Below are 23,755 nucleotides of genomic sequence, written 5' to 3' on the forward strand. Positions count from 1 at the left end.
CACCACCACAACAAAACACTTGTTGTGACTTTGATTTCTTCTTCAGAACTTTTGTATGCTAATCTGACCTGTTTGATTAGTTAACTTTTCTGTGAGCAAATCGTTGATGGTTATACATTTTCTACAGTAGAAGCTGCAATATTACCCGTTGACTAAATGTATGTTTATGTATGTGTAAATGTATGTATGTATTTATGTATTTATGTATGTATGTATGTATGTATGTATGTATGTATGTATGTACGTATGTATATATGTACAGTGGGGCAAAAAAGTATTTAGTCAGCCACCGATTGTGCAAGTTCTCCCACTTAAAATGATGACAGAGGTCTGTAATTTTCATCATAGGTACATTTCAACTGTAAGAGACAGAATGTGAAAAAATATCCAGGGATTCACAATGTAGGAATTTCAAATAATTTATTTGTAAATTATGGTGGAAAATAAGTATTTGATCAACCATTCAAAGGTCTCACTGATGGAAGGATATTTTGGCTCAAAATCTCACGATGCATGGCCCCATTTATTTTTTCCTTAACACGGATCAACCGTCCTGTCCCCTTAGCAGAAAAATAGCCCCAAAGCATGATGTTTCCACCCCCATGCTTCACAGTAGTTATGGTGTTCTTGAGATGCAACTCAGTATTCTTCTTCCTCCAAACATGACGAGTTGAGTTTATACAAAAAAAAATCTATTATGGTTTCATCGGACCACAACATTCTCCCAATCCTCTGCTGTATCATCCATGTACTCTCTGGCAAACTTCAGACGGGCCTGGACATGCACTGGCTTAAGCAAGGGGACACGTCTGGCACTGCATGATTTGATTCCCTGTCGGCGTAGTGTGTTACATTCACCAGGTCCCCCCGTGTGATTCTGGGATTTTTGCTCACCGTCCTCATGATCGTTTTGACTCCGCGGGATGAGATCTTGCGTGGAGCCCCAGGTCGAGGAAGATTATCAGTGGTCTTGTATGTCTTCGATTTTCTGATAATCGCTCCCACAGTTGATTTTTTCACACCAAGCTGCTTGCCTATTGTAGATTCTCTCTTCCCACTCTGGTGCAGGTCTACAATTCTTTTCCTGGTGTCCTTCGACAGCTCTTTGGTCTTGGCCATAGTGGAGTTTGGAATCTGACTGTTTGAGGCTGTGGACAGGTGTCTTTTATACAGATGAGTTCAAACAAGTGCCATTATTACAGGTAACGAGTGGAGGACAGAAGAGCTTCTTAAAGAAGAAGTTACAGGTCTGTGAGAGCCAGAGATCTTCCTTGTTTGAAGTGACCAAATACTAATTTTCCACCATAATTTACAAAAAAATTATTATAATATTAATAATTTCAGTAATTAAAATTGTATAATGAAATATAATCATAATTTAATTATCTTTTGACACTTTGGGCTGCCATTATGAAATGAGGGTGACATTACAATTTAAAAAGCAAGCTCTGCTGCATATCAAATTGCGTACTTTCACAGCCACAGAGACAGAAGAACAACAACAGCTCGTCTTGAAGCTCCTTGAAGCAGTTTCTGCCGACGCCATTTACCACACTGGCCAGTATTAACAAACATTGTGCGTTAAAGACCGCACTACATTTATTAAATGGTGACAGGTGTGGACGCAAGTGTTGTACTTGTCTCCCTGGAGTCCCACTCGAAGGACGGCTAGCCATCATTCAAAATAGAGTCTGGAGACACTTTTTCGTTGAGTGCCAATACCGATGAGATGTGCTCCACATTAGAATTCATGCGTCACCTGTACCCGCGCATGCGGTGAAATCCAGGGAATGCAGAAATGTAATTATGCATTGAAGGAGTCTTCGACATGAGTACAATCATTACAATTAATACTGCTATATTTTTGTATTTTGTCATTTAATATGTGTCTCACACTACAAACGATCAAATGCATGATGAATAGGGGTTGATATTATAGTTGTGATCTACATTTGAACCACTTCTTTGTGGACTACGTAACGTGTAATGGCGGTTCTTTGGTCAACATTATGCATTGATTATGTTTTACAGACCATCTTCAAGCCACTTTCTGACCGTTTCTTATGTACGTGCCTCCACTTTGACTGCGTCTTCTCCCTATCAGCCATGTTGTAGTTTTTAGCATTTCCATATGTAGTCAACTCACAGATGTAATAAGCATACTGGCCCACCCTGCCAATATTCCCGGGAGACTCCCGAATTTCAGTGCCTTCCAGGGAAACCATCCTCCCGAATTTCTCCCGATTTCCACCCGGACAACAATATTGGGGGCGTGCCTTAAAAGCACTGCCTTTAGCGTCATCTCTCACCTGAAAAGGAGACTTTTATACATGACTCCGTTATCCATAGATCTATAACCCATAAAGTGGGCAAGCACGGAGCTTTTTCTCAGCGTGTGTTTATTCCAGCCGGCACGTTAATACACTGACACACAACATCCGGATTCCCATCATGCAATGCTTTAAAACTACGGTTAAGTAGTAATGTCCAAAAAAATAACAGACAGGAAGCAGAAGAACGAAAAAGAGATATGGCGACGACAAGTAAGAAGAAGAAATACACTTGCAAGTTCCAAAATGATTGGAAAAAATAATTTCAGTTCATCCAGGACGGCTCGAAGGGGAAGGTGTATGCTGCCTGCAAATTTTGTAGATTAGACTTCTCCATTGAACACGGTGGCCGAACGGATATCCTTATTTATGAACAAATTATTTATGTATATGTATATGTATATATATATATATATATATATATATATATATATATATATATATATATATATATATATATATATATATATATATATATATATATATATATTTATGTAGATGTATATTTATGTATATGTATGTATATATATGTATATGTATATATATATGTATATATATGTGTATATATATATATATATATACATATATATATATATATATATATATATATATATATATATATATATATATATATATATATATATATACATACACACACACACATATATTTAAGGTTGAGGATGTATGTGCATGTACGAGCCAGTGTCCTACACAACAAGATGTTAAAGAAGAAGAAAGAGCTTATTAACTACATTGGACTACAATGGCAGACTTGCACAAAGCCCTTCGGGTAAAAGTTGAACATATATGGAGGTATCCACTGATGTCCTTAAAGGGGAAAAAAATCCAAAATTGGGGAAATTACAAACATCTCGTTCGAAAGAAGTATGAAGGGAAACAATATTGTTTTATAAATATCCCCGCCGAGCTTCCATGGTTAGATTGCACATTTTCAGGATATATACAGATCCCAAATACACAAAAACAGGTACCATTAGGTATAAAAAACAAAAAAGTTGTTTTTCCATAATAGGTCCCCTTTAAGGCATCATGTAATTAGAAAAATCCTGAAATGTTAATACCAATATTGAACGAAAACACTAAGATTTGTCTTTTAAATATATGTACAGTATAAGGTTCTTTTTAGCCCCTTTATTAGGCTGTTAAGTCACAAATGACATTATTACCTTCACACGTCCCCTTTCCCTTTCTGGGAGATTATTATCGCAAGTATAGATTGCCAACCATTGTGAAACACTGTTTGATGAAACATATTTAATTATCATAATTAATAATCGTAATTTCAATATTGGTAAAAACTGTGATAATTATTTTGGTCAAAATGGTGCAGCCTGAGTTCTTGGCACTTACATTATTAGCTGTGCGTTTCCTGACTTTCAATTAACCCGCACAGAGTTTAACACGTCCAAAAATATACCCAGGTTTTGTCAGTATGTGTTTGGATTTCGAATTTCACACATTTACCCTATTGGCAGGAACATGAGACAGTCATTATTATTCTCCTGTAAACCTGTTCTGCAGTGCATGTTTTGCATAACAGGACTATTTCATATATATATATATATATATATATATATATATATATATATATATATATATATATATATATATATATATATATATATATATATATATATATATATATTAGGGGTGTGGGAAAAAATAGATTCGTATACGAATCGAATCGTTTACGTTGTGCGATTCAGAATCGATTCTCATTTTTAAAAAATCGATTTTTATTTCTAGATTTTTATTTTTTTTTTCAATCAATCCAACAAACCACTACGCATCAATACCATAACAGTGCAATCCAATTCCAAAACCAAACCTGACCTAGCAACACTCAGAACTGCAATAAACAGAGCAATTGAGAGGAGACAAACACGACACTGAACAAACCAAAAGTAATGAAACAAAAATTAATATTATCAACAACAGTATCAATATTAGTTATAATTTCACCATAGCAGTGATTAAAAATCCCTCACTGACATTATCATTAGACATTTATAAAAAAAAAAGAACAATAGTGTCCCAGTGGCTTACACTTGCATCGCATCTCATAAGCTTGACAACACACTGTGCCCAATGTTTTCACAAAGATAAAATAAGTCATATTTTCGATTCGTTTAATAGTTAAAACAAATTTACATTGTTGCAATCAGTTGATAAAACATTGTCCTTTACAATTATAAAAGCTTTTTTTTTTTTTTTTAAATCTACTACTCTGCTAGCATGTCAGCAGACTGGGGTAGATAGATCCTGCTGAAATCCTATGTATTGAATGAATACGGAATCGTTTTGAATCGGAAAAATATCGTTTTTGAATCGAGAATCGAATCGAAAAAATCGATATATTATTAAATCGTGACCCAAGAATCGATATTGAATCGAATCGTGGGACACCCAAAGATTCACAGTCCTAATATATATATATATATATATATATATAGGGACGGCGTGGCGCAGTGGGAGAGTGGCCGTGCGCAACCCGAGCGTCCCTGGTTCAATTCCCACCTAGTACCAACCTCGTCCCGTCCGTTGTGTCCTGAGCAAGACACTTCACCCTTGCTCCTGATGGGTGCTGGTTAGCGCCTTGCATGGCAGCTCCCTCCATCAGTGAGTGAATGTGTGTGTGAATGGGTAAAATGTGGAAGTAGTGTCAAAGCGCTTTGAGTACCTTGAAGGTAGAAAAGCGCTATACAAGTACAACCCATTTATCATTTATTTTATCATTTAAAATTAAAGACACCAATTTTTCTGACCGGTTTTTAAGACAAAATGTATTGTTTTAATGGAGTTTCTAGTATCATGGAAGGATCGCATTTAAAATCTTATTTATTACCTGCTGGACTGCTTTTCAATTATCACACAATTTGCAACACCAGTCATCCTCTGTTAATTGAGTACCTGCCAACAATCTTTGAGACACTTTTTTCCATTTTGTTTTTGCGTCCCTGGTTAAATCTCTCCATGTGCCCCCTGTGTGTGTGTGTGTGTGTGTGTGTGTGTGTGTGTGTGTGCGTGTGTGTGTGTGTGTGTGTGTGCGTGTGTTTGTGTGTGTGTGTGCGCGTGTGCGTGACAGGTGACAGGAGGAAAAGCTCTGTACGTTAAGTAACACGATGGGCAATTTAGCAGCCTGTAGACCAAGGGTGTCAAACGTACAGCCCGGGGGCCGAATCAGGCAGGCAAATAGGTTTTATCGGCCCGCGGGATGAATTTGTTAAGTACAAAAATGAGCCGAGGGCTTCACGGTGGGAGAGGAGTTAGTGCGTCTGGCTCACAATACGAAAATCCTGCAGTCCTGGGTATCTTTCTGTGTGGAGTTTGCATGTTCTCCCCGTGAATGCGTGGGTTCCCTCCGGGTACTCCGGCTTCCTCCCACCTCCAAAGAGATGCATCTGGGGATAGGTTGATTGACAACACTAAATTGGCCCTAGTGTGTGAATGTGAGTGTGAATGTAGTCTGTCTATCTGTGTTGGCCCTGCGATGAGGTGGCTACTTGTCCAGGGTGTACCCCGCCTTCCGCCCGATTGTAGCTGAGATAGGCGCCGGCGCCCCCCGTAACCCCGAAAGGGAATAAGCGGTAGGAAATGGATGGATGGCTGGAAAAATGAGCCGAAATTTTTTAATGAAAGAAACTGCTGTTCTAAATGTGTCCACTGGATATCGCAATAGCAATTATTTGTATCTTTGCAGATTTTGCTACATATGTATAAACATAACTAAATAAACCACATGATGTTAGTGCACCAGTCGAGGAAAATGAGCAAACTACATGAATAACATCCTATAATTTGATTTTGATATTATTATTTCATCTTGATAGATTGCAACTAAACACCAATGTGATGACTAATGAACATTATCACATAATTTATTGAGAAAGTATAAATAACGACATATAAATATAGAATACTATTAACCGCAACATGTAAGTGTAAAAAAAAACAACATTATGATTTGTATTTTTTTCCGAATATGCTCGTTCTATTTTTAATCAAAGAAAACAATCTGAAGTTGTCTTTATTTTTAAGTTATCGTGCCGTGATTTTACCAGTTCGGCCCACGTGGGAGTAGATTTTTCTCAATGTGGCCCCCGATCTAAAATGAGTTTGACACCCCAGCTGTTGATAGACCCTTTGGATTCAGTCTGCTAGTAAACAAATGACCACTAATGAACATCTCACATGATTAGAAATATAAATTAACTCTGCCTATACTATTTTGTCCCCAAAACAATGTTGGCTAGGTGGGGTTTTTTCGGACAGTGAGGTTTGATGGCCAACTGCACCGCAGAAGCTATGACATCATATCCTCTGCATGAGGTCCGGCAGCTTCCTGCTTGGCATCGTATGACGTTGTGTAAATAAATGCAGTAAAAACCAATAAGTGAGCGCACACTGCTTGGCCGTTCTAACACACTCGGTGAAACAAAGTTTCAAATCCACTCTGCCCTCTCTAATATCGAGCCCTCGGCGCTTGTTATTTTTAAAAAAATTTCAAATGGCGCGTTGTGAGTGACCTCAGACTCTCATTCTTCCTGTCTGAGAGAGGCTTTAATTGAAGCCGAGCCAGGAGGTCATGTGGGCCGCGTTAAATAATCTTCATTTAATACAGAAATGGACTCATCCATCTCTGGTAATATGCAAATTGATTGCTTTTGTCTTATCTTTGCACATGTTCTTTTGGGTTTGGAACAATGTGGCATTCGTGGATAATTTACATCCAATTTATTGCAGCGAGATTTAATTCGGTTTTACAATCTATGTTAAATTAAAAACATGCCTTTGAGACATATGAGGATTTAATATATTAAGTGTAGATTAATTTCATTACGACGGCATGGGCTCATAGAATGCGATTGAGTTCTGGGGATGTCAATTGTATTTGTGCGTTTGAGCGTATGTGCACACACACAGAAGATGGAATATTCATAAAATCAATGCATGCATTAATTTGTGTGCCAGCCTGTGTGTATTCATGGGTGGGGACGCCACGCTGGCCTCAGAGCAGCTGGATTTTGCAGGTTTCAGTGTTTTTTACGAACGGCATGAATAATTATCCAGGTGTAGCTGCCAACTCGGGAGGGGGGAAGAGACGTGACAAAGTTTGCACGGTCACAGGCGGCAGCAGACAAAAAAAAAAAAAAAAAAAAATCCACTGGAGCAACAACATAGCCCTTTCTGCTCACACCCACTTTTTTTCAAGTCCTTCTTTCTTTTTCTGTAAATCACCGGCTTTGTTTTTCTTCCTCGCCGCCGTCCACTCCGGTTCTCTGTTTGTTTTTCTTCATTGCTCCGACACACAAAAATGAACCGTTTCACGAGTGGAAATGATTAAATAAGATTGGCACCGTCTTGGAGTCAAATTAATGTAATCTGTCAACGATAGGAAAACAAACGCCGCCTTTAGGTCCTGTCACATTATATAGGTGTGACTAATTACTGAAAGCTTGTGCTTTTTTTTTTTTTTTTTCTTCCCCCACCCACCTTTTCTTCAGGATAGTTTATTGTGAAATATATGTTCATGGATGGATTAGGGAATGTTCCAGTCTTAGCTGCCTCCTCCCTTTCACAACCACATATTTCCTATTTTCTCCGACCTCACTACAACGCCAACCAATCCCATCTGACTCCAGTTGGCCCCATTTCTTATTGGTTCGCCTCATCAATGGAACTCACCCCATTGGCTGGAGTACGGGCTTCGTTAAGCAGTTTTGAATTTGGGGAAGCAGTACAACTTTTGTTGTCAGGGGTGGGGGATTTCCTCCTGGTTTAATTACCTTTAGTAAGTCTGAATATGTTTGCGTGTGGGTTTTATATTAAAGGGTCACATTTAATGTTGCATCAGCTTATTGTGCATAAGCACCCCCCCCCCTGCTTTGACCACGGGGCCTCATAAAAACCTTTCCGTCGCAAGTTTGTGCTAATCTACCAGCGCTCATCCTTTGAACTGTTGTAGCCTTTTGTCAAATACCGACTTTTTCATTCACTTGACCTTTTCTCCCTTCACACACACACACACACGCTGTTTACTTCATCGCCATTCATGAAGACCTTTAAAGCAAAGCAATAGATGCAATCTTATCTCAAGTGCAAAGGTTTATTTGTGCACGTTGACTCTCAGCATGCTTTACATGTGTGCTTAACACATGTGTGCTTACCCCCATGCCCCCATGCTTCTGCCTACAGTGTATGTCAAACCTATGGCGCCAACAGCAGTGCTCACTGATCTCAACGCCCGGTGTGATCTTGTTTTCTTTGTAGCCTCCACCGTGACATTTTGCACCCCGTCTCCGTGGAGTCCGCCTGGAATGTCATTCCTCCATTACCTCGCACTCTCGCATAACATGAAAGCGTGTGGAGTTGTGTTAAATTGCTTCATTCGTTTCTTAAAGTGGTCGGGACAGGAAGCTAAGATTTGTATTAAAGGATTCATTTTGCCCATTTTTTGGAGGGTGTCCACATAGGAGAGCTCGATGATTGAAAATGAAAGGATGATAAATAACTTTTAAAATACTTCTCATCAGAGAAAAAACAAAACCATATAATTAATGAATGGTCAAATACAATATGAATATACTGTGTTTAGTGATGGGTTAATTAAGGGGTGCTCAAAACATTGTTTCTTATTTTTTATAATTTTAAATCAATGTCAAATAAAATTAAAAATAAAACATATATTTTTAAAATTATTTTTAAAAATACATTTACATGTAAATACTGTGTGATACATCTCAATCGATATCAAATAAAAAATAAAAGTAAAATATATTTTTTTTAAATGATTTTCAAAAATAAATTTTTTACATCATCTTAGTGCTCACTTGCAGCGTGTATACGTCATATATCGGCAGCCAAGGGGAGCTTTTGTAACCTGTTTTGAACATGTTTCATCATTTTTATACCAAATAAGACATGTTTTTGAATCGAATCGTCAGCCCCAAGAATCTGCATCAAAATAAATCGTTAATTGTTGTAATTGATGCCCATCCCTACATTGTAAAAAAAAAAATCTGTAAAAAAAACGGTCATCTACTGGCAGCTATGGCTGCCAAACGAAAACCATGAAATTAAAGTAAAACATTGTAAACCAAATAATAATCAAAAACATTATATTTACAGAAATTTTCATGAAACGTTTTGAGGAAAAATATCGTAATTTTACAGATTTTACTAAATTATTAAGATCAACCACCTTTAATAAAGTGACGATGCAAACAGTTCTGCAAAAATATACCTTTGTTCGACAGAGTTTTTCCAAATTATTACGATCAACCAACTTTAATGAAGTGACAATGCTGGCAGATCCACAGAAAAATACCATTATTTTACAGATTTTTTCTGAATTGTTAAGATCAAACTCAATTTACCTGGGGTCCACTAGATGCAGAAACTACGTCAAAAGTGGATTCACCTTCTTTGAATGGCTATCCCGACCTAGCAACATACTTTTCAATCCTCCTGGGGTACTTCCTGTGACCCTCGCGAAGGATTGTCCCGATGTTCGCCCGGACAAGTATTTCAAGGGGGTGCCGTGAGAGCACTGCCTTTATCATCCTCTACAACGCGTCGTAGTTTTCGCTCAATCACCATACAAATAGCGTGCCGACTGAGACGCATGTTGTATTAGGCTTCGTTGGACATACAATAGTGACTGCAAGAGATGCTTGGTCAACAGCCATACAGGTCACACTGACGGTGGCCGTACAAACAACTTTAACACTGTTAAAAATATGCGCCACACTGTAAACCCACATCAAACAAGAAAGATAATCACATTTCGGGAGAACATCCGCACTATATCGCAACATAAACACAAAAGAACAAATACCCAGAATCCCATGCAGCACTACTCTTCCGAGCTACACCCCACTCCCCCCACCACCCACATCACCGCCCCCCTCCGTGCGTCGGTTGAGGTGGGCGGGGTTTGGTGGGATTCTCGGTATTTTTTCTTTTGTGTTTATGTTGTGTTACGGTGAAGATGTTCTCCCGGAATGTGTTTGTTATTCTTGTTTGATGTGGGTTCACAGTGTGGCGCATATTTGAAACAGTGTTAAATTTGTTTGACCAGCCACCGCCAGTGTGACTTGTATGGCTGTTGGCTGTTGATCAAATATGTCTTGCAGTCACCAACATGTGTCATATTACAGAGAAAAATGTTAAATTGTTAGTATGAGCATAAATCCTTATATAACAGGCTACATATATTTTTCAACTTGAATATAAAAATACACATAAATGTTAAAAAAATATGATTTCCCTTAAAATTACATATATAACTGTTGGATTGTTAGTATGGACTAAGACTTTTATATAACAAGCTACATATTAAATGAAAGTTAATTACTGTACTTTTACATGAATTTGAAAGTAATTTGAGAAAACAGAAAATGATATGTATAATTAATTTGGTATTTTTCTGTAAAAAGAAATAGAAATATACATAGTTTGTCATTACTGGCATATTACTTAAAATAACAGGCGGTTTGTTTATTTACAGATAATGTCTCCAATTCCACAGTTTTATAACCTATTTAAAAATTGTAGAAAAATTACAGTAGAAATTTTGAGTAAATTAACCATAAAAATAGGATTTTTTTTTTTACAGTGTAGAAAATGGCGCCTCAGTGATTATATAACACACTCACTAGCTGTATTGACACTGGACTGACTCTGTATTTAATAATGGTCATCCGCCAATCGACTGGATTAAAAATGTCACTACAGCTGACCTGCAAATACAATTAATTGTTAGCAAATATAATTGTTTTAGTTTTTTTCTTAAAACAAATAGCTGTGCAAAAAATAATAAATTAACATTTACCTTATTTTTAGTGCTGTAAAAGTAAAATAATTACACGTTTTGAGTTTCTTTCTTTTTCTTGGCTCTCTTTAAGAGGGTGATACTGATGAAAACTGACGTCAAACGCGGCACGCCTCTCCTGCAATTTTTTAGTGCAAGCTGTCACTTGAAGGAGCTTATTTATACATAATTTGGTGCTCGACAGTCAAATGAAACAGTTGCTGTATTGATTATATTTTTTTCTTAAAGTAACACACATATCGAGGCTTCAAGGGACACTATCACTTCTTAGTGTTTCAAAAGGAAAATATTGTTTTACTATTGTTTGACCCTTCACAATTGCTGATATTATTACAATACATATGCAATACATATACGCTTAAATTATTAATAAAGTATGACTGCTTGTAACAATTATTACCTCCGCCAGGATGATACTGTGTGTATTCGCTGGGGTCATTTAGCTAGTTAGTTAGCAACATAACTCAAAAAGTTACATGTGGATTTTAATGAAAATTTTTAGGAAATGCTGAAAATGGGATAAGGATATCTTTTTCCCTCTCACATACTACTAAATCACTCTCACAAGAGTGTTTCAGTTGTGTGGATGAGTGTTTCGATAGTGTGTGTGAGAGAAAAACATTTCAGTTGTTTATGTAAGAGCATTTCAATAGTGTGTATAGGAGTGTTTCTGTAGTGTATGAGAGTGTTTCAGTAGTGTGTGTGAGAGTAAAACATTTCAGTTGTTTATGTAAGCGCATTTCAATAGTGTGTATAGGAGTGTTTCAGTAGTGTATGAGAGTGTTTCAGTAGTGTGTGTGAGAGTAAAACATTTCAGTTGTTTATGTAAGCGCATTTTGTTTTAATCTTCTATTCCCCCTCCTTGTTTACCTGTATCTCATCTTTTTTGTAAGGGGCGCTGGAAGCCGGCGGACCCGTCAGCAATCCTGTTCTGTCTCCCTGTAATGTTTGTCTAAACTTGAATGGGATTGTGCAGAAAATTTTAATTTTCCTGAAGGAACTCTCCTGACAGAATAAATAAAGTACTATCTAATCTAATCTAATTTCCATAGTGTGTATAGGAGTGTTTCAGTAGTGTATGAGTGTTTCAGTAGTGTGTATGAGGGAAAAACATTTCAGTTGTTTATGCGAGAGCATTTCAATAGTGTGTATAAGAGGTAATTCTGAATAATGGCCCCTCATAAGTGTGTCTTGGTTACAATCGAGTATGGTGGTAGTAATCTCATGGTCTGAGGCTGCAAAAGTGCTGCGGTTCATGAGGGGAAATGTGAATTGTGAGAGAAAAACATTTCAGTTGTTTATGTAAGAGCATTTCAATAGTGTGTATAGGAGTGTTTCAGTAGTGTATGAGAGTGTTTCAGTATTGTGTGTGAGAAAAAACATTTCACTTGTTTATGTAAGAGCATTTCAATAGTGTGTGTGTAGGAGTGTTTCAGTAGTGTATGAGAGTGTTTCAGTATTGTGTGTGAGAGAAAAAACATTTCACTTGTTTATGTAAGAGCATTTCAATAGTGTGTGTAGGAGTGTTTCAGTAATGTATGAGTGTTTCAGTAGTGTGTGTTAGGGAAAAACATTTCAGTTGTTTATGTGAGAGCATTTCAGTAGTGTGTATAAGAGGTAATTCTGAATAATGGCCCCTCATAACTGTGTCTTGGTTACAATCGAGTATGGTGGTAGTAATCTCATGGTCTGGGGCTGCAAAAGTGCTGCGGTTCATGAGGGGAAATGTGAATTGTGAGAGAAAAACATTTCAGTTGTTTATGTAAGAGCATTTCAATAGTGTGTATAGGAGTGTTTCAGTAGTGTATGAGTGTTTCAGTATTGTGTGTGAGAGAAAAAACATTTCACTTTTTTATGTAAGAGCATTTCAATAGTGTGTGTAGGAGTGTTTCAGTAGTGTATGAGAGTGTTTCAGTATTGTGTGTGAGAGAAAAAACATTTCACTTGTTTATGTAAGAGCATTTCAATAGTGTGTGTAGGAGTGTTTCAGTAGTGTATGAGTGTTTCAGTAGTGTGTGTTAGGGAAAAACATTTCAGTTGTTTATGTGAGAGCATTTCAGTAGTATGCATGAGAGGTAATTCTGAATAATGGCCCCTCATAACTGTGTCTTGCTTACAATTGAGTTTGGTGGTAGTAATCTCATGGTCTGGGGCTACAAAAGTGCTGCGGTTCATGAGGGGAAATGTGAATTGTGAGAGAAAAACATTTCAGTTGTTTATGCAAGAGCATTTCAATAGTGTGTGTAGGAGTGTTTCAGTGGTGTATGAGAGTGTTTCAGTATTGTGTGTGAGAGAAAAAACATTTTAATTGTTTATGTAAGAGCATTTCAATAGTGTGTGTGTAGGAGTGTTTCAGTAGTGTATGAGAGTGTTTCAGTAGTGTGTGTGAGGGAAAAACATTTCAGTTGTTTGTTTATGTGAGAGCATTTCAGTAGTGTGTATGAGAGATAATTCTGAATAATGGCCCCTCATAACTGTGTCTTGCTCACAATCGAGTATGGTGGTAGTAATCTCATGGTCGGGGCTGCAAAAGTGCTGCGGTTCATGAAGGGAAATGTGAATTCCTGGGAGATTTTGCATCAGGGCATGGACCCCTCAAATTTTTAACGTGTCTACATTTATCAAATTGTGTGCATCCGTTCTTGTTTGACACAATCAAACATACCTTATATTGTTTTATCTTACTTTTGCAGCTGCGCAACTTAACCGTCCTGGACCTGCGGCACATCTCCGAACTGAACAATGAAACAGTGATGGAGTTGGTGAGGATGTGTCGCAAACTCAGCTCCCTCAACCTCTGCCTCAACTGGAGCATCAATGACAGGTAGGTCAGGCTGGTCTTCTCATTGACTGACAGTTCCGCACACTGTCACATCATTACAAACATTACTGCATGTTACAAATGGTAATCATGGTTCGTCCTCACACAATTATACAAGGAAAACATTTAATTTTACCATCCTTGATTTTGAATGGAGGCCCTTACACTATTGATGTGTTCTACATAGTGTAGTATCAATACCACATGCATTTCAATCCAAACACTGAAAACAAAACCATTCAATACAATACCATTACATGCCTATATTTGACCAGAGCAATAGACCATAGAGAAAAACAAATGACACAGATGCAACAAATCAAACTTAATAAGGTAAATAGATTCCATAATCTTTATTGTTCCAGTAATTGACGAACATGTTAACTGTGTAACAATTACAAAGGACATGATCCATTAATACAATATTCTTATCACATGTTTGCTATCCATGCAGTATTGGAAACTAATAACTGAACTAATTTGTTTTTGTTTGTCAGCTTGTTGATTATTGGATACAGTATTCTGGTTAAAGCTGTTGTATGGCACGGTTAGGGAGATGCTAGAGCTAGAGGGTGCTCGCGTTCCAAAGAGCTGTGATCTTTGTGAATTGCAGCCTTCTTCCTGGTTCAAACCGTCTAAGATACACCCCAAAAGGACAACGCTATGTCACAAGGGCGGTGTTTGGAGTGTTTTTTTTTTTTTTTTGTCGCACTCACCTGTTTAACAGGATTACGGGGGCCAATGATTGTTTTTTTGATTATTTTGTTTGCACATGTGTGTGAGACAGCTGTAATTGACAACCGTGATAACCCTTCGCCAGCCAACATTGTATTTGGTCCGTGCAGAAATGTGGACAAAGTTTACCTTCTAACTGTGACAAATATAAACATTTACCATCAAACTTATCTATAGCAACCTCTCGAGGGAAACCGCAAACGTGGCTACCATAGACAGATGACCACTATAGACATTTAGAATTTGCAGCTATAGCAGTGATGGCTCTTCTTATTAACTTTTCGTAAAGATACATTATGGCCTAATAACAACAAAAAAAAAATTGTATAAAATCCTTAAGATATATCCTCAGTCCAAAATCTAATCATTTGTTGTTTACCCTATTTCTGACATTTCCTAAAAATTGTATCAAAATTTGTCCCAAACTTTTTTGAGTTTGTTTTTACTAATGTAATGTGAAGGTCTTTAAGATCCTGTCAATTACAGTCCAGGTCACACATGTCAAGCTCAAGGGGGCCAGATCAAGCCACGTCATTTTAAAAAGTGTGTCAATAAAATACTTTTTTTTTTTCTACTAAATGCATTCGTTCTTTCAATTCTGAAAAAAAAAATGCATATTTTTTCAACTTTAATAATATCTAATCATACCAAACAATTATATTATTATATACTTCTATCCATCCATTTTCTACCGCTTGTCCCTCTCGGGGTTGCGGGGCTGCTGGGGCCTATCCCAGCTCCACTCGGGCGGAATGCACAGTACATCCTGGACAAGTCGCTACCTCATCGCAATGCCAACATTGACAGACAACCATTCACACTCACATTCACACATTAGGGCCAATTTACTGTGTATTTCAAAAATATTTTTGTAAAGATAAGAATAAATATATTCATATCTCCGTGTCTTTACTTATGATTACAAAGCAAGTTATCCATCAACTTGTACATATAATATGTAATAATCAAATTTTTAGGCAATTGTGTAATAATATTGTCGTTGTAATTATACATTCATATTAGTGCTGTCAATTCAATCAATCAATGTTTACTTATATAGCCCTAAATCACTAGTGTCTCAAAGGGCTGCACAAACCACCACGACATCCTCGGTAGGCCCACATAAGGGCAAGGAAAACTCACACCCAGTGGGACATCGGTGACAATAATGACCCAGTGGGACGTCGGTGACAATAATGACTATGAGAACCTTAGAGAGGAGGAAAGCAATGGATGTCGAGCGGGTCCAACATGATACTGTGAAAATTCAATCCACAATGGATCCAACACAGTCGCGAGAGTCCAGTCCAAAGCGGATCCAACACAGCAGCGAGAGTCCCGTTCACAGCGGAGCCAGCAGGAAACCATCCCAAGCGGAGGCGGATCAGCAGCGCAGAGATGTCCCCAGCCGATACACAGGCAAGCAGTACATGGCCACCGGATCGGACCGGACCCCCTCCACAGGGGAGAGTGTGACATAGAAGAAAAAGAAAAGAAACAGCAGATCAACTGGTCTAAAAAGGGAGTCTATTTAAAGGCTAGAGTATACAAATGAGTTTTAAGGTGAGACTTAAATGCTTCTACTGAGGTGGCATCTCGAACTGTTACCGGGAGGGCATTCCAGAGTACTGGAGCCCGAACGGAAAACGCTCTATAGCCCGCAGACTTTTTTTGGGCTTTGGGAATCACTAACAAGCCGGAGTCCTTTGAACGCAGATTTCTTGCCGGGACATATGGTACAATACAATCGGCAAGATAGGATGGAGCTAGACCGTGTAGTATTTTATACGTAAGTAATAAAACCTTAAAGTCACATCTTAAGTGCACAGGAAGCCAGTGCAGGTGAGCCAGTACAGGCGTAATGTGATCAAACTTTCTTGTTCTTGTCAAAAGTCTAGCAGCCGCATTTTGTACCAACTGTAATCTTTTAATGCTAGACATGGGGAGACCCGAAAATAATACGTTACAGTAGTCGAGGCGAGACGTAACAAACGCATGGATAATGATCTCAGCGTCTTTAGTGGACAGAATGGAGCGAATTTTAGCGATATTACGGAGATGAAAGAAGGCCGTTTTAGTAACGCTTTTAATGTGTGCCTCAAAGGAGAGAGTTGGGTCGAAGATAATACCCAGATTCTTTACCGTGTCGCCCTGTTTAATTGTTTGGTTGTCAAATGTTAGAGTTGTATTATTAAATAGAGTTCGGTGTCTAGCAGGACCGATAATCAGCATTTCCGTTTTTTTGGCATTAAGTTGCAAAAAGTTAGCGGACATCCATTGTTTAATTTCATTAAGACACGCCTCCAGCTGACTACAATCCGGCGTGTTGGTCAGCTTTAGGGGCATGTAGAGTTGGGTGTCATCAGCATAACAGTGAAAGCTAACACCGTATTTGCGTATAATGTCACTTAGCGGCAGCATGTAGATGCTGAAGAGTGCAGGGCCAAGGACCGAACCCTGGGGAACTCCACACGTTACCTTAACGTAGTCCGAGGTCACATTGTTATGGGAGACACACTGCATCCTATCAGTAAGATAAGAGTTAAACCAAGACAGGGCTAAGTCTGACATACCAATTCGTGTTTTGATACGTTCTAATAAAATATTATGATCGACGGTATCGAAAGCAGCGCTAAGATCGAGGAGCAGCAACATAGATGACGCATCAGAATCCATCGTTAGCAATAGATCATTAGTCATTTTTGCGAGGGCTGTCTCCGTGGAGTGATTTGCTCTGAAACCGGATTGAAAGGTTTCACATAGATTGTTAGACGCTAAGTGTTCATTTAACTGCTCCGCAACAATTTTTTCAAGGATTTTTGAAATAAAGGGAAGGTGAGACACCGGTCGGTAGTTTACCATGAGGTCAGGATCGAGGTTAGGTCTTTTAAGAAGAGGATGAATAACCGCTTTTTTGAATGCTAGGGGAACAGTGCCCGAGGAGAGTGATAAGTTTATAATATTTAGCACTGATGGACCTAATAATACAAAGAGCTCCTTGATCAGTTTCCCAGGAAGAGGGTCAAGTAAGCATGTTGTCTGTTTTATTCCATTTACACGTTGTAACAATTCCTCTAATGTTATTTCCTCAAAACGAGATAAACTATTTTGGAGGGCAGTATCCGCCGTATATACCATCGTATCAGTGTTAATAGAACCCCGTTGTAGCTGGGACGCATTGTCTTTAATCTCCTTTCTAATGACTTCAATTTTCTTACTAAAGAATTGCATAAAGTCATCAGCTGAGTGGGTTGAGCTACTGGAAGGGGTCCCTTGTTGGGTTAGCGATGCTACCGTACTAAACAAAAATTTATGATCGTTTTTATTACGGTGGATGAGATTTGAGTAATATTTAGCTTTAGCTAAGGTAAGCATGCGTTTATAAGTTATTAAACCATCACTCCATGCTTGATGGTGCACCTCAAGTTTAGTCGTGCGCCATTTGCGTTCCAGCTTTCTACATAATAATTTCTGAGCTCTAGTTTCTTCTGTAAACCACGGGGTGCGCTTTTTTCAAGCCTTTTTTAACTTTAGCGGTGCTATGTTATCAATGGTTTCGCGCAGGGTGTCGTTAAAGTTGTTAGTGAGGTTATCAATAGAGCCCACATACTTTGGGAATGGTGCCATAACCGAGGGCAGTAGGTCAGCAAGAGTTGTCGTTGTGGCCGTATTAATGTTGCGGCTGCTATAGCAGTTATTATTATTATTAGTTTGACGAACATGCGTCTGAACCTCGAATTTTATAAGGTAATGATCGGACAATACTTTAGTATACGGGAGTATCGTAACTTTGGAGACGGTGATACCCCTGACAACCACTAGGTCTATCGTATTACCGTTGCGATGCGTGGGTTCATTTATTATTTGTGTGAGACCACAGCTATCAATTACAGTCTGGAGCGCTACGCACGGTGGGTCCGATGGGGTATTCATATGGATATTAAAGTCCCCCATTATGATTATATTATCGGCGTGTGTCACTAGATCAGCAACGAACTCTGAGAATTCATTGATAAAGTCCGAATAGGGCCCTGGGGGGCGGTAGATAACAGCCAGGTGTAGAGGCAGCGGTGTGGCAGACTTCATAGTAAGCACCTCAAACGATTTATATTTATTATTTATGTTAGGACTAAGGTTAAAGTTTTCGTTGTATATTAGTGCGACCCCCCCACCCCTTTTAAGCGGACGGGCAATATGCGCATGTGTAAAGTTAGGAGGACATGCCTCATTTAGCGCAAAAAAGTCGTTTGGTTTAAGCCAGGTTTCGCTGAGACCGATGACGTTAAGATTGTTGTCTCTGATAATATCATTAACTAATAACGTTTTGGGAGACAATGATCTTATGTTTAAAAAACCTATATTATAGGTAGTGGGCTGTTTTAGGGAGTTTTTGATCAAATTATCCGTAGTAGCAATATTAATAATGTTGTGTTTATTATGCCCAGTGCATTTAGTATAGTTACGACCATATCTAGGAATTGATACGACAGGAATTTTCCGATTGTTTGTTTGTTGCTTTGATAAACTGCACGCATCATGGTTAGCCACCTCAGTAACGGGGATTTTCCGATTGTTTGTTTGTTGCTTTGATAAACTGCACGCATCATGGTTAGCCACCTCAGTAACACACATGTCTAACTCTGAAACACTCAAAGCAGAAAAAACATGTTCTAATTTAACTGACTCCTTACCCAGACCAGTAGTCTCGCATTTTCCATTTAAATCTGGCTGCAGGATGGAGGGAAGTGGTGTTCTGTGGGGATTAGCCTTCTGCTTTGTTTTTAGCCCCGCTCGACATCCGCGTTTCCGATCACACCGCTGGCGTCTGCTCCGTAGACGGCCCCCGCTGCTACTAGACTCCCCTGCTTCACAGGCCGCTGGATGTAGCCGCCGACGTATTCCCATGCTAGTTAGCATGTTTAGCACGCACGCGTCTATCAGTCCAAAACGGCCCGATATGTCCACATCCAGAAGTGTCTGGCGGTCGTACGTGATCACGGAGTGACCACGATGTGAGCCAGCCATAAAGTCTGTGGAATTGTCCGGTATTTCTGCCAAATGTTTCATCTTTAGCAGGAGCTCCGCGAGGACGCAGCCCGTCCGGGCGCCGCCATAAAGACATTTAATATTTATATAAACAATTAATATTTTTTTCTTAAATCAGATGCATTACACTCAAATTTCAATTAATCATGATTAATCACAGGTTATTTCCCGCATGTCGACCGTAATTGTTTGGACTACCCCAAGCTTTGAACCCTCCCGCTTATACAAAGGTGCGGCTAATCTATGGATTAATTATGGAATGGATTAAGCAACAAAATCAAACAGTTTACTAATATAAAAAACTGTTCAAACTAAAAAGTGTTTACACTGTATATAGAAGAAGAATCCTGATAAACACCTTGAACCTTGTTATAAAAGGAAAACATCTTATTTATCTCATAAAGGATGAATAAAGACATCAGTTACTTTTCTGTTTTATTTACAAAATCTTTGTATGTAAATATCTCATTTTATAATCGTACCGGTAATATATCTGCTGTGTATAGTCCGGTGCGACTAATATATATACAATTATTTTTTTCTTCTAAAATTTACTGGGCCTGACTTGTTGACTGCAACACACGGTCATTTAAATTAATTTAAAAAAACATGGTCCTCTGAAGGCAGCCAACACTGGGATGTGGCCTTCAAGGAAAACCTTGCTTGACACCATTAGCCTAGGTAATCAAGTCAGAATACTTAACGTCCTAAAAGAGGTACTAAATCAGATACAGATGTTTTGACGTCTTACAAATATTTACGTGACTACCCAATCACAAGATCAGAAATATTAGCGAAAATTATTATTAGAATTTATCTAACTGTAAGTAAGGTCTCCGCAGGCACAATACATTGATACGACATTGATTATACATACCGTATTTTTAAGATTATAAATTGCTCCGGAGTATAAACCGCACCAGCCGAAAATGCATATTAAAGAAAGGAAAAAAAACATATAAGTCACATTAGAGTATAAGTCACATTTTTTGGGAAATGTATTTGATAAAATCCTACACCAACAAAAGACATTTGAAAGGCAATTTAAAATAAATAAAGGAAGTAGTAGCAGGTAGCAATTTTTTTTTCACAATGCACTTTTGCCATGACCCGCCACCGCCAAATTTTTATTGGTTGACGTGTGTGTGTGACGATGTGCTGATATACGCGTAGTCTTTTACGTGAATGAGATAAATAATATTATTTGATATTTTACGGTAATGTGTTAATAATTTCACACATAAGTCGCTCCAGAGTATAAGTCGCAAACTATGAAAAAAACTCGATTTATTAAAACTTGTATGAGTAGATTGCACATATTCCGTACAATTGACCACTAAATTTTAACACCCGAATAACTTTTTCAACTTGTTTAAGTCGGGGTCCACGTTAATTAATTCATGGTAGTCTGATTTATAATCCGAAAAATACGGTACATGTCCTTTAAAACTAAAAACGTTGCAAAATATTTGTGTTTGTAAATTAAGAACGTTTGTGTCTAACCATTGGATACACGTTGTTGGTTGGGAAATTACCAAATTACATTGGTCAAATCAATGTCACAACATTGTTGTTTCAACGTTGTACCGTATTTTTCGGACTATAAGTCGCAGTTTTTTTCATAGTTTGGCCGGGTGTGCGACTTATACTCAGGAGCGACTTGTGTCTGAAATTATTAACACATTACCGTAAAATATCAAATAATATTATTTAGCTCATTCACGTAAGAGACTAGACGTATAAGATTTCATGGGATTTAGCAATTAGGAGTGACAGATTGTTTGGTAAACGTATGCATGCATGTCTTTGGAAGTGGGAGGAAGGCGGAGTACCCGGAAGGAACCCACGCATTCACGGGGAGAACATGCAATTCCACACAGAAAGATCCCGAGCCCGGGATTGAACCCTGACTACTCAGGACCTTCGTATTGTGAGGCAGACGCACTAACCCCTCTGCCACCGTGAAGCCCCTATTCTTTATTTATTTTAAATTGCCTTTCAAATGTCTATTCTTGGTGTTGGGTTTTATCAAATAAATTTCCCCCAAAAATGCGACTCATACTCCAGTGCGATTTATATATGTTTTTTTTCCTTCTTTCTTATGCATTTTCGGCAGGTGCGACTTATATTCCAGAGCGACTTATAGTCCGAAAAATATGGTATTTGGGTTGTAAAATGATCAAAATTCAATGGTCCAAACAACGTCAGAACCCAACATGGATTAGAAGTCGTCAAAAAGCATGCTGTTCCAACGTTAGGTTTGAGTTGCTCAACTTCAGGACCTAATTCAACAAGTTCTCAGCATTGTTGTAATGTCTTGTCTTGTGCATACTGTGGTAAACTGTATGCGGTCATATGTGTGTATGACAGACAATGACGTACTGCCAGATGTGCACCCTTGGTTGGAGCCTAACAAATGAAGTTACAGTAGAGTCCTGTCATAAAATATATATAAAAAAATATACATTATTCTTATATCCATCCATCCATCCATCATCTTCCGCTTATCCGAGGTCGGGTCGCGGGGGCAGCAGCCTAAGCAGGGAAGCCCAGACTTCCCTATCTCCAGCCACTTCGTCTAGCTCTTCCCGGGAGATCCCGAGGCGTTCCCAGGCCAGCCGGGAGACATAGTCTTTCCAACGTGTCCTGGGTCTTCCCCGTGGCCTCCTACCAGCTGGACGTGCCCTAAACACATCCCTAGGGAGGCGTTCGGGTGGCATCCTGACCAGATGCCCGAACCACCTCATCTGGCTCCTCTCGATGTGGAGGAGCAGCGGCTTTACGTTGAGCTCCTCTCGGATGGCAGAGCTTCTCACCCTATCTCTAAGGGAGAGCCCCGCCACCCGGCGGAGGAAACTCATTTCGGCCGCTTGTACCCGTGATCTTATCCTTTCGGTCATGACCCAAAGCTCATGACCATAGGTGAGGATGGGAACGTAGATCGACCGGTAAATTGAGAGCTTTGCCTTCCGGCTCAGCTCCTTCTTCACCACAACGGATCGATACAACGTCCGCATTACTGAAGACGCCGCACCGATCCGCCTGTCGATCTCACGATCCGCTCTTCCCCCACTCGTGAACAAGACTCCTAGGTACTTGAACTCCTCCACTTGGAGCAGGGTCTCCTCCCCAACCCGGAGATGGCACTCCACCCTTTTCCGGGCGAGAACCATGGACTCGGACTTGGAGGTGCTGATTCTCATTCCGGTCGCTTCACACTCGGCTGCGAAACGATCCAGTGAGAGCTGAAGATCCCGGCCAGATGAAGCCATCAGGACTACATCATCTGCAAAAAGCAGAGACCTAATCCCGTGGCCACCAAACCGGAACCCCTCAACGCCTTGACTGCGCCTAGAAATTCTGTCCATAAAAGTTATGAACAGAATCGGTGACAAAGGACAGCCTTGGCGGAGTCCAACCTTCACTGGAAACGTGTCCGACTTACTGCCAGCAATGCGGACCAAGCTCTGACACTGATCATACAGGGAGCGGACTGCCACAATAAGACATTCCGATACCCCATACTCTCTGAGCACTCCCCACAGGACTTCCCGAGGGACACGGTCGAATGCCTTCTCCAAGTCCACAAAGCACATGTAGACTGGTTGGGCAAACTCCCATGCACCCTCAAGAACCCTGCCGAGAGTATAGAGCTGGTCCACAGTTCCACGACCAGGACGAAAACCACACTGTTCCTCCTGAATCCGAGGTTCGACTATCCGGCGAAGCCTCCTCTCCAGTACACCTGAATAAACCTTACCGGGAAGGCCGAGGAGTGTGATCCCACGATAGTTGGAACACACCCTCCGGTCCCCCTTCTTAAAGAGAGGGACCACCACCCCGGTCTGCCAATCCAGAGGTACCGCCCCCGATGTCCACGCGATGCTGCAGAGTCTTGTCAACCAAGACAGCCCCACAGCATCCAGAGCCTTAAGGAACTCCGGGCGGATCTCATCCACCCCCGGGGCC

General features: G+C 39.4%; 1 protein-coding gene across 2 annotated transcripts in view; it reads left to right on the forward strand.

Moving 5' to 3' along the window:
- Positions 1-23,755, forward strand: part of fbxl17 (F-box and leucine-rich repeat protein 17) — a 640,382-nt gene that overhangs the window by 211,462 nt on the left and 405,165 nt on the right. For both annotated transcript variants that reach the window (XM_061900192.1, XM_061900199.1), the window contains exon 8: positions 13,878-14,008. In XM_061900192.1, coding sequence (XP_061756176.1) covers positions 13,878-14,008 — 131 coding nt within the window. The remainder of the gene's footprint in view (positions 1-13,877; positions 14,009-23,755) is intronic.

Source organism: Nerophis ophidion, linkage group LG01, assembly GCF_033978795.1.
Source record: "Nerophis ophidion isolate RoL-2023_Sa linkage group LG01, RoL_Noph_v1.0, whole genome shotgun sequence".
NCBI lineage: Eukaryota > Metazoa > Chordata > Actinopteri > Syngnathiformes > Syngnathidae > Nerophis > Nerophis ophidion.